This window comes from Urtica dioica, chromosome 2 (assembly GCF_054948205.1).
Source record: "Urtica dioica subsp. dioica isolate 48M chromosome 2, U.dioica_male_clone48M_v1_H2, whole genome shotgun sequence".
Taxonomy (NCBI): Eukaryota; Viridiplantae; Streptophyta; class Magnoliopsida; order Rosales; family Urticaceae; genus Urtica; species Urtica dioica.
The window spans coordinates 47,440,407-47,453,343 of NC_142757.1; the positions used below are offsets into that span (position 1 = coordinate 47,440,407).

At 33.1% G+C, this 12,937-nt stretch overlaps 1 protein-coding gene across 1 annotated transcript; it reads left to right on the forward strand.

The window, feature by feature from the left end:
- The first annotated feature begins 1,475 nt into the window (after positions 1-1,475).
- Positions 1,476-5,840, forward strand: LOC149405104 (flavin-containing monooxygenase FMO GS-OX-like 4). The gene is made up of 7 exons (XM_089607765.1): positions 1,476-2,028; positions 4,180-4,250; positions 4,335-4,487; positions 4,588-4,670; positions 4,960-5,095; positions 5,173-5,346; positions 5,463-5,840. Exons 1-7 carry the CDS (start codon positions 1,476-1,478, stop codon positions 5,640-5,642), a joined length of 1,350 nt encoding a protein of 449 aa, XP_089463891.1. The 3' UTR covers positions 5,643-5,840.
- Positions 5,841-12,937: the final 7,097 nt, after the last annotated feature.

The window sequence follows — 12,937 nt, forward strand, 5'->3', positions numbered from 1 at the left end:
AGGATCGACCCTCAGGCGAGCTCAACCTTCCAGGCGAGCTCACTCTCCCAGCAGGGGCGATCTCCAGCTCGACCCCCAGGCGAGCTCACCCTCCAGGCAGGGGCGATCTCAAGGCGAGCTCGACCTCCAGCCGAGCTTGACCCCCCAGGCGAGCTCACTCCTCAGGCAGGGGTGATCACTAGGCGAGCTCGATCCCCCAAGGCGAGCTCAACCTTCCAGGCGAGCTCAACCTTCCAGGCGAGCTCACTCTCCAGGCAGGGGCAGCTCGACTGTCCAGGCGAGCTCGACCCCTCAGGCGAGCTCAACCTTCCAGGCGAGCTCACTCTCCATGCAGGGGCGATCACTAGGCGAGCTCGACTCTCCAGGCGAGCTCGACCTCCAGCCGGGATCGACTCCCAGGCGAGCTCGACCCCCCAGGCAAACTTAACCTTCCAGGCGAGCTCACTCTCCAGGCAGGGGCGACCACTAGGCAAGCTCGACTCTCCAGTCGAACTCGACCCCCAGGCGAGCTCAACCTCCAGGAAGGGCGATCTCCAGGCGAGCTCGACCTCCAGCCGAGCTCGACCCCCCAGGCGAGCTCACCCCCTAGGCAGGAGCTCACCCTCCAGGCAGGGGCGATCTCCAGGCGAACTCGACCTCCAGCCGAGCTCAACCTCCAGACGAGCTCGACCCTCCTGACGAGCTCGACCCCCAGGCGAGCTCGATCCCCAGGCCAGGAATCTAAGATGAAGAACGCGTTCCCGACGAAAAAGAAGGCAAAGCATCGTTTCCCTCTTTACGATTCTAAGATCATCTGAAGCTCCTGGACGCTTTGGGCTTTTCCCGAACTTCCTTGAGCCCATTGGACTCTCGAAAAGTAATTTGGGCCGACCCCATACTAGGCACGTGACTATTCCAGGCACGCCACGTGTCCTCGAATGTTAAACCCAAAAAACGGCTTAACAATTAGCACTCGTCCATAATCCATTCTCGGTAATCAGGGAGGGACGAAGCCGAAAAACTACTTCGAGGATAAATATAAATTTGTACATCGTAGATCGATAACAATTTTAATTATTTAATGAAATAAATATATTAATGAATTATTATATTGAAGTTATAAGCTGTAATTATTTATAAAATAAGTTAAGACTGTTAAATATTTTTTAAGATAATAAATCTGAAGATTTGAGGTTATAATATGTAATTATCTTTTACAATACATTATGAAGAGAATTATTTTTTTAAAATAAATTGGGAGCTAAAAGCCCCTAGAGTAGTTGTCCACCTGACTTTCATCGTATTTCTATCTTACTATTGATAAATGGTACATTTCTTTGAAATTTGTGTGCTAGAATCTTGAAATTCAAGCACGTACGAATAAATTATTTATTAGCAGTGTACGAATATTCAAAATTCTTAAATTGAATCCATGACATGAATAAGATACTTTAAAGCTCTTTTTTTTCTACCGACTTAGAACTTCATTTAGAGTAATGAGGAGAACAGACCAAGGCCTACCACTTGTCTCCCGCCACGTGGCAGTCATCGGCGCCGGAGCGTCGGGGCTCGCGGCGGCTCACGAGCTTCTCCGCGAAGGGCACAGAGTTGCGGTGTTCGAGCGAGGAGAGGAAGTGGGTGGAGTTTGGGTCTACACGTCTCGGGTCGAGTCCGATCCGCTGGGACTCGATCCGAATCGGAATCTGGTCCACTCGAGCTTGTACGAGTCTCTCCGGACCAACCTGCCCAGAGAGCTCATGGGTTTCAGAGAATTCCCTTTCACGGGCCGACAAGACCCGAGAAGGTTTCCGAGCCACAGAGAGGTTTTGATGTACTTGAGAGACTTCTCAAAGGAGTTTGGGATCGAGGAGTTTGTGAGGTTCGGGACCGAGGTTGTGTCTGTGAGTCCGGTGATGATTAGGGCTCATCGTGATCAGTGGAGAGTCGTGTCGAAGAAGAAAGGCGAAGATTTCGTCAGAGATGAGATTTTCGACGCTGTTGTTGTTTGTAACGGTCATCACTCGGAGCCTCGTGTCGCTGAGATTCCTGGTAATTTTTTCAGATTGCATTTCCAGCATAAACTTGAATATTCTAATGAATACTCATGAGTCTGTTTTATTTTCTATAGCTGTGTGGTGTTTGGTAATTGTTCCTGGTAGCTATTTTTTGTATTTACCCCAACGGTAATGCAATTAAAATTGTTATTGCAAAAGAGGGGTAATGGTGGCAGCAAAAACACTTAATGTTTAACTAAAATACTATATACTCATTCTTTTTTTCTCCGGAAATAATACTTTATGTTACGATTTAGTACTCCGTAAGTAATTGCACCGTTAGTTTCTAGGGTCAAGCGGCTATATAGCCAAATAGAACTTAAGCTTTTGCAAAATAGCCATAGTTTGCCAACTATAAGCAAACTAGCTCAAGTAAGATTAATTTAGGTTGGATTAAATTTAATCCCAACAAACTATAAAGACAGAATGTAAGCTTTATGAAGGCTGGATTAAAATTAATCGAGGCAGGATTAAAAGTCGTACTACTCTCAATTGACTATTTTGCTATACTTAATGAAACTATGGCTATTTTGCAAAAGTCATAGTTTGAATTGGCTACTTCATATCATTTTTCCTAGTTTCTAACAGAACTCCACGTGGAATGCTCATATATGTCTCTAAAAATAATAGTTATGCATATTTATTTAAAAAAGAAATTTGTAATGATATTACAGATAAGTCAGTAGTAATAGTTATGCATTTTATTTAAAATCGTTTTTCTTTCTTTCTTCTTCTTCTTCGTCGTTAGAAAAATCTCAATTCTGTTTGCAAGCCTGTTGACCAACCCATGAGCTTATTGGAAAATCAACTGTAACAACGGAGATTAGCTCAACCCTATTGCAATTTGTTATTTGGGTCGCCATGGCAATCGGTTACTACAAGCGCGGAGCTTCGCGCATAAGATGTTCGAACTCTGTCGCTCAGGATCTGATATTGGTTGCGTTTGGTTTAGATTAAAAAGCCCTGTTTTTGTTTTTAGAAAAAACTAAACTGTTTATCCGGTGTTTGGCCAAACTGTTTTTATAAAAAACTTCAAAAGCGATTTTAGATCTTATACATGAGATGGAAAAGCTAAAATTCCTATCTTTTGAAAAAAAGTGTTTTTAAATTTGTCTTGTTACGTTATCTTTTTTTCTCTTTGATTTTTTTAAGAAAAAAATATTATTCATATATATGCATATAAATAAGCATATTAATAATTATTATTTAATTTCTAAATACATGTCTATTCTAGTCATTTTACTATAATATATTTATTTTACCAAACGCTAAATCAGCTTTTGTTACCAGCAACAACTGTTATATAAACAGTTTACCAAACACATGTCAGTTTTTGAAGAAAAAAAAAAAAAAAAAGCACTTTTTTAAAAAACAAAGTTATACCAAACGGGACTATTAGAGGTGTTGGAAGCTTTCCGGAAGATGTTTTGTGAAGGAACGAGGTTTAGTTGACCAACGCTGAAATCTCCATCGCCATCTGATTATCTCAAGAAGAAACTGTACGTCATACCATCGCCATCTCCACCTTGTTGTTGATGTTGTTCAAATTTGGATTTGGCAATTTAGAGGTTTTCTATTGCTATTCCTTTTTCTTTTTCTTTTTTTGAAATGTCGAGTATGGTGGTCAGAGTTTTTTTTTTTTTTTTTTTTTCCGAATATTTAATAGTGTAAATAACAAGGGAAACAAATGAAACAAGGGTAATATATCGGGAATTCAATCTAGGCAGTTCATTTTGAAGTTAGCGGTGCAAGTACTTATGGAAACACTAAAACGTAACATGAAGTATTATTTCCGTAGCAAAAAAAAAAAAAACTGAGTATATAAATATTATTTTGGTTAAACATCAAGTATATCTCAATTCACTATAGCCGTGTGGCTATATAACTTAATAACCCTTTTTATTTTCATTTTTTTTCTTATAATTTGTTTGCTATTTGGAGCTCTATTAAACTCTTGTGTTTACAATTTCATTTATAAAAAAACAAGTGTTTATCGTTTGAAAAATGCTATTTTTGAAAATATATTTTTAAAAAATCATTATTTTTTATCCAAAAAAAGCCACTATTTCGATCATATCACACCCTAAAAACACTATTTTCATAATTTCATCTTTCTTTTTTTTTCTTGTTTTTTGTTTCCTTGAAGGCATCGATGCGTGGCCTGGGAAGCAAATTCACAGCCATAATTATCGAACTCCACATCCTTTCCGTGATCAGGTCAATTCGAGGAAAAAAAATATATTGTATGGCATAAAAACCTTGCATAAAAATTTATTTTATCACTTCCGATATTTTTCGCAGGTTGTAGTATTGATAGGGATTTCGGCGAGTGCGATCGACATATCTCGAGACATATCTGAAGTAGCCAAAGAAGCCCACATAGCAGCAAGATCAATATCCGATAAACAACTCAGAAAATTCCCTGGATCTGATAACATTTGGCTACATCCCATGGTTAAGTACATTTTTCCTCTCATGGCCGAGAAATATATCCATTTCCCTTCTGGATTTACACTATGAAGTAGTTTTAATTGTGTTCGATCGGTGAATGCAGATCAAAAGTGTCCACGACGATGGTCGAGTCGTGTTTGAGGACGATAGTGTCGTCTTTGCCGATACCATTCTTCATTGCACCGGGTATTAACTGCAATGATTAAAATGCCAATACTAATCGACCAATAATTTATTCAATTTCATGAATATTTTAGAGTAATCCAAAATGTCGATTTCTGTCTTGCACTGAAAATTCTAGTTTTAAATGGAAAATTTGTTTTTCTTAATGCATAAACATCATCGAAATTTTGCGTTGCAGGAGTTACTGAAATTCTAGTTTTTTTTTTTTTTTTTTTTTTTCAAACTCTGATACGTTGTTACTAAATTGATGTTCTACAAATTAAAGAATTAAGAGAGTTTCCTCTTCATTAAGGTACAAATTCCATTACCCTTTTCTTAAGACCGACGGCATTGTGACCGTGGATGACAACCGAGTCGGGCCACTTTATAAACACGTCTTCCCACCAACTTTGGCTCCGTGGCTTTCCTTTGTTGGCATTCCTTTCAAGGTAATTACTCGTCCTAATCGATTATTCTATTAATTTTTTTTTTTTTGGTGTGTGATGTCAATAAAATTTCCCGCCAGACTCTTCCTTTTCCGATGTATGAGCTACAAAGCAAGTGGATATCGCGTGTTTTGTCTAACCGAATCAAACTTCCAACTGAAGAGGAAATGAATGAAGATATCACGGCATTTTACTCGATGCTTGAACTCAGAAATGTACCAAAGCGATACACTCATGATTTGTGTTGGCGCGCGGTAAGAAGATTTCTCCCTTTCAATGTGTTTCTTGAGACTCAAGTTATCATTTGAATGCTTTATTTCATGCATTACTTGAGACTCAAGTAATCACCCACACGCTCTGTTTTTTGCAGTTTGAGTACGAGGATTGGCTCGCGGACCAGTGTGGCTACGTGGTGTACAAAGACAAGTGGCTTAGAGATATGTTTTCGAGGCTTTTGATAAAATATGCCGCTCAATCACCAACATACCGCGATGATCAGGACTGCGAAGATTCGGTTTTGATAGTCGAACAAGATTTCCAAAAGCACTAGCCTAACTAAATGTTCGTTGGTACGAAGAAGGAACTACGTATGGCACAATTATAAGCAAATTCATGAATTATGCGGTGGTAATATTAATTAAAAGGTGAAGTCTAATTTTGATTCGGTTGAAAATTTTATGAGATAAATTGAACTGTTATTTAAAGACTTAGAATGTTTCATTTCTCTCTTACATAGTGACTAGAAAGTGCAGGCATGCTATTCTTATTTCCTTTCGAAAAATTATACAAATTAAGCCACTTACAACGTAATGTTTTAGGTTTTGAATGTTTAGCAAATTATTCAAAAACTATGATGTGACATCTAACTGCTTTTTCTTTTGACTTTTAGCCTTAATAAATGATCCGTCGTTTTTGTGGTCTTGATTTTGTTTAAGCTCATATTAACGTTCTTTTTTTTTTCTTTTTCGATTTTTTAATTTAATGTGAAATATTGGCTTAACCAATAAGTTGATCTACAGTTTATTTTTTATAAGAATATAATATACATAATCTGTTTGAATTTGTTTGTCGGTGCAGAATATTCGTTGTTTACAAAAACGAACCACTATATGTAATGGCTACAAAATTAACCATCATGATCTGTTATTCTGGAGTCTTTATATTTTTTAAGATGATAATGTTTTTTCTTTTTGCAAAATCAATTCTTTCCTTCTACGCTTATAGCAACTATAGTTATAAAGTTATATATATATATATATATAAAATCGCATCAGTAATTTATTAAATTTTAAAATTATTCAGCGCTCATTTTCTTATTATTAACAGTTTTTTTCCCGATTTTTTTGGTTAATGTGAAATGTTGATAAAAGGTGATGTATGCATTCTAGCTACACGTATTGCTTATATCAATATGTGACACTAATTATATATATATATATATATATATATATATATATATATATATACACTTCCTTATTGCATTCTAGCCACACTCAACATGTTTCTTATTTGTCGATATATATAATTTAAAACTTAATTGATAAAAGTTGATGTATGCATTCTAGCTACACATATTGCTTGGCGTCTTAAAGCTTTGAACTTCAACAACAATATCAGTTTCTTTTTTTTATTCTCAAATGTCAGTTCCTTCATTATGGGAATTCTCTGATCAAATGTTTAATTTATTTGCTTGGCTTACAAAATCAGTTTCTAATATTAAGCGCTAGGTAACGCAAGAGTATACTTCTCACCTATGAAGATATTATATTATGTATCGAACGACATCAGTATTTTGCTTGATATGAATTCCCTCTTTACAATGTATTGGAAATGAAATTTATTTATATGTTTACGATTTAGAAAAAAAAGAAGCAAAGACAATTCGATTGAACTAAAATTTGAAGAAAGAAGTATAACTAAATTTGATATTCAAGAATTTGTTGCAATTAGTCTATTTTTAGATTTTTTTAAAATATTAGTCAAATTTTTATTTTATAAAAAAATTGCTCATCAAATCCACAGTAAATTAAAGAGTAAATTAGTGGGAATTCCACTTCAACATTTTAATGGTAGCTTGTGAATACAAACCCACCAACCAAGCTGTAGATGCTACACAAAATAAAAATAAAAAAAAAATTGAGAACTTTGCACATGTATATACAGGTCCTGAGTCCTGACTTCCAAATAAATCAGAGAGGAAGAGACTTTTGATGTTCTTCCATATTTTTCACGTGAAAACTACTCGAACCAAAGCTTTAAATTGTGTGTGTGTGTGTTTTTTTTTTCCCGTGAATATCCTACTTTTCATTCTTATTCTTATCGTGAAATAATTAAACACAAAATTAAGTAATTAGTCAATTAAAATATTTAAAATTGTTATATAATCAACGTTTCGTAAATCTTAAATAAATATTCATAAAGATGAAATGAACTATTTATCTAAGATTTACGTATATAAATATGAAAGTGATTATTTATCTAAAATTGACAAAACGTTGACTATTTAGTAATGTTAAACTGTAAATGTAATTGTATGTCTAATGGACCCATAATTAAATTTATTCCGAGAATCCTTCATTTTACATCTTTCCTTATTCTTTCCTTCATTTTACATCTTTCCTTATTCTTTACAGAGATTAAAAGTTTTTAATCGACTTATTTGTTTAGTGTTACAAATATGTATATTTATCATCTTAAATTAAAATTAAAGGGATATATACGGAATCAGTCATTTATCATACCTTCCCATAATAGTAGGGGTGGCAATTTGGTCCGGACACGAAACACGAAACGGTTACGACACGATTTAAAGCGGATTTGGATCTCAATAAATGGATCGGTTCTTAATTGGATCGAACACGGTAACACGATTAAATAATGGTTTAAAACGACACGATTACGGTAACACGATAAAAAGCCGATTAACACGATTATTAAATGGTCGACACGAAACACGATTACGACCCGCACGAATATGATCCAATTAACACGATTACGAGTAGTAGCACGATTACGATCCATTTAAACACGATTAATATTATATATGTAAAATTATAAATATAAAATTATAATTATAAACATAAAATTGATATTAGAATATATGATGTAATAAAATAAAGTATATTCTTATAAATATCAATTTACGTATGATAACATATAGTCAATAGTATACCAATTGACTTAACTGGAGCAATAAGAATCACAATTCATATCGAACAATCACAATTACTATAGTATCATAATAACGTATTAAATTCAATTTTATTTTATTTCAATTCATATCAAACAATCACGATTCACAATCACAATAACAATAGTTTCATAACAATGTATCATATTCAATTTTATTGAATATTAATTCAATTCAATTCATATTGAAAAATCACAATTTAAAATTGATAATCACAATAACTATTATATTATAATAACGTATCATATTCAATTTTATTTTCAATTCATATCGAATAATTTCAATTCACAATCACAATAACCATCATCTTATAATAATGTAACATATTCGATTTTATTGGATTTCAATTCAATTCATATTGAAAAATCACAATTTAAAATTGATAGCCACAATAACTATGGTATCATAATAACATATCATATTTAATTTTGTTTTATTTCAATTCAATTCATATTGAAAAATCACAATTTAAAATTGACAATCACAATAACTATAGTGTCATAATAACGTATCATATTCAAATTTTGTTTTATTTCAATTCAACTCATATCGAACAATCACAATAACTATCATCTCATAATAACTTACCATATTCAATTTTATTTGATTTTAATTCAATTCAGTTCACAATCACAATAATGTATCATATTCAATTTATTTGATTTCAATTCAATTCAACTCACAATCACAATAACTATAGTCTCATAATAACATATCATATTCAATATTATTTTATTTCAATTTAATTCAATTCATATCGAACAATCACAATTTCAATTTGACTATCACAATAACTATAGTCTCATAATAACGTATCGTATTCAATTTTATTTGTATCGTATTCAATTTTATTTGATTTCAATTATAGTAAAATGACTTATTACCTCAATTTGTTTTCAAATTCAATATCTAATATTTATCAAAATAAAACATTCATATAATTATAAATTTCTATTATTATTTCATGAAACTATCAATAATTAGACTAATATTTAGATTTGATATCCCTCCATAACATTCCCTCCATATTCTCCATAAAATTTCAGTTTAATATTTTGTTTACTTTTACCCTTCATTATTTTCCCTCCTTTTTTATATTTTGCCAATTTTTTTGTGTGAAAAAATAAAGAAAAGAATAAAGGAAAAACAAAAGTATTAGTTAGCCACGTGACTCGGTGTCGATGTATCGGACGGAGGACAATTCTGATCTTATTATTATGTTTTTTATAATTATATCGCAATTAATTGAGTCCGAATGTCTAAACACGGTTAAAACACGATTAAATACTCATTTAACACGACTATTAAACGGTTTAATTTAAATGGTTATGGATCTGTAAAAAAAATATATGGTCGGATTTGGATCTAGATTTCAAACACGATTAATAAATGGTCGGATTTGGTTCTAGCAATTATTTATGCAAACACGATTAACACGACACGATTACGACACGAACACGAAATTGTCATCCCTACATAATAGTACGTACACACCAAGTCATCACAGAACCGAATCCCTACAGCATAAAAACCGACCTAATAATTCATATATACCCGCGCGTTGCTGCGGAAAAACGTGCGGGGATGCTTTATGTATTTTTGCAATAATTAATATATAGTAAAAAATATCAACAAAATATACAAAACAATGATATAACATAATATGTTTAAGTTATATTTAGATTACATCCATGAGCATTTAATTAATAGATATAATCTGAATAAAACAAAAGCGGTTTGTATTACGCAATATAAATGCTAAAACTCTGTTTAAGTAACATTTTTAGGAATAATATATATTATATATATTCAGACCAAATCTATTTATATATGAGATAATATAACTGCATATTTACATATTTATAGAATTTGGTAATGAGTATATAATTCATACAATTGTGATGAACTTGTATGTGCAACATTATGTATATATATATATATTTACTTTGTATGTACTTAAAATTACAATCATACAAATAAATAAATTCTAATGACTAAAATTTTAAATATAATTACTCTCTCTCTCTCTCTCTCTCTCTCTCTCTCTCTCTCTCTCTCTCTCTCTCTCTCTCTCTCTCTCTCTCTCTCTCTCTCTCTCTCTCTCTCTCTCTATTACAATAATTTAATAATTTCGAAGCCCAAACACAATTCTCATGACGTAAGCCCAAACCTGCTCACATCATAAATAATAAATTGATAAAATAATAAATTTTGAGAATGTAATTTTGTATGCTTAAGAAAATCAAAGTTTATCTATTCGAAAAAATAATAAATAATAATTTTTCGCCACTTAAATTAAAAATAAACATATTATATTGTATGAAAATGATTATTTAGAGCACCAATTAAATATTTAATATAAATTTTACAACTCTTTTACACTATAACAAACATAGCAGATATATACAAATTGATAATAGATATATAATATGATATTTATAATGAAATTTTTTCCTTGTTATAGTTCATTTGAAAGTGTTTAAAATAATTAATAAAAATATATCATTTTTCAAAAACTAAGTTAATATATTCCTCATTTAATATCTTATGCAATGAATTTTAATATAGAAATAATTATTTCTCTATCCGTTCATATCTCCATTCCCATTTATATTTAGACATAATTAGCTTTAGGTTCAAAATCTTCTGATTATATTCGGTCCAGGTCCAAAATATCAGTCCATTCCTGAAACTAAAAAAAATGACAGCTTCCTTTTAGTTGTTAGATAAAACGACAATCCTCACCATCTTACAATTTATATTTATAACCGTTTGATACAAGCTATCCTACGGCACACAAATGTCTGAGATTTAAGAGTGCAAACAAACACAATTGACCCAACCTAAATCGTTTATGTCTCTCTCCCTTCCTCTTTACTCAAAAAAAAAAAAAAAAAAAAAAATCAAGCGACTGTATAGCTAAATAAAACTTAAGCTTTTGCAAAATAGCCATAGTTTGTCAATTATAAGCAAATTAGCTAAAGTAATATTAATCTAGGTTGGATTAAATTTAATCCCAACGAACTATAAAGACAGAATATAAGCTTTATGAAGGCTGGATTAAAATTAATCGAGACAGGATTAAAAGTCGTAGTACTCTCAATTGGCTATTTTGCTATACCTAATGAAACTATGACTATTTTGCAAAAGTCATAGTTTGAATTGGCTATTTCATATCATTCCTTACAAAAAAAACTCGGCCTTTTTCTCCGTACTCTCTCTCTCTCTCTCTCTCTCTCTCTCTCTCTCTCTCTCTCTCTCTCTCTCTCTCTCTCACCGATTGTTGGTTTAATTAATGTCGATATTCAATCTCTTACAATTTCTTAGTTTTTCAACTATATTGGTGCTATAAATATTTGATTTGTTTCTATTCAAAAGAAAGTATGTATTTTTTTTTTTCAATCTTAATCAGTTATGAATCTCTCTCTCTCTCTCATCTGAGTTCACTTTTCATTCAGAAGTTGATTTTTTTTTGGTTTATCATTGGGGGGAATTGACACAAATAATCATCTCAATGTCACTTACCATATTTAGCCCAAAACCAAAAAATTGACAAAAGTAATACTAAAGTTTAGTGAGAGAAATAAATGTTCATCCAACTACCCCCAACCATATTCTCAACCCCTAGAAGTTCTCACGCTAAAAAACTGAGACCCATTTGTTTTTCTTCTTCTTCCTCACGCCCAACAAAACTGAGATTATATTTTTTGTTTTCCTTCTTCTTCCTCTGAAACCCATTTGAAACCCAACGTTTTTCTTCTTCTTCCTCGCCGGAATCTGCACACGTTGTCACCGGAATCTCTTCTTCTTCCTCTGAAACCCATTTGAAACCCAACTCTCAACGTAATAATGATTAACTTATCTAAAATCCAAGCTTGAAGTTTGTTTTCTGAAAATCAAAAGTGGTTGTTCAATATTAAAGATCCAAGATCATCTTCGTTCAAATCAAAGATCCAAAATTCTTCAAACAATTTTTGGTAAGTTCTTCCTATCTTTAAGATACAATAACATGTTTAATTGTTTTGATTCATGTTCAAATAAGTTCCATTGTGTTTGAGTGTGATTTGTTTGTCAAAATGGTGTTTTTGTTGAATTCCCGATTTTTCCAGGGTGTCACGAAGTGAATCAGTTCGTGACACTAGTGTCACGAAGTGGATCCAGTTCGTGACACTTCCCGATTTTTCCAGGGTGTCACGAAGTGAATCCAGTTCGTGACACTTCCCGATTTTTCCAGGGTGTTACGAACTGGATTCACTTCGTGACACTAGTGTCACGAATTGGAAATAACAATTTTATCATGTTGTTGATGTTTTTTATTCTATTCTTTCATAATTAAATAACAGTTGATACAATCACGATGGAGTCGAGTGATTGCAGTTCGTCAACACGTCGGAAGCCGCGCGTTTCAGGAAATATAGGAGGTGGTACCGAGCGTCGACGACCTCCTCTTTCATGTTTGTGTGGTCTAAATGGAGTTGAACGAACTTCCTGGACTGCTGATAACCCTGGAAGACGATTCTATGGATGCCTCGAGTATAAGGTTTGAATATGTTTCTCGTTATCCTAGAAACTGTGTAGAAATCTTATAAATAAGGAGAATCGTGTTTGTAAATAAATATTCTTTGGTTTATGGTTGTGACAGATAAAGAAATCAA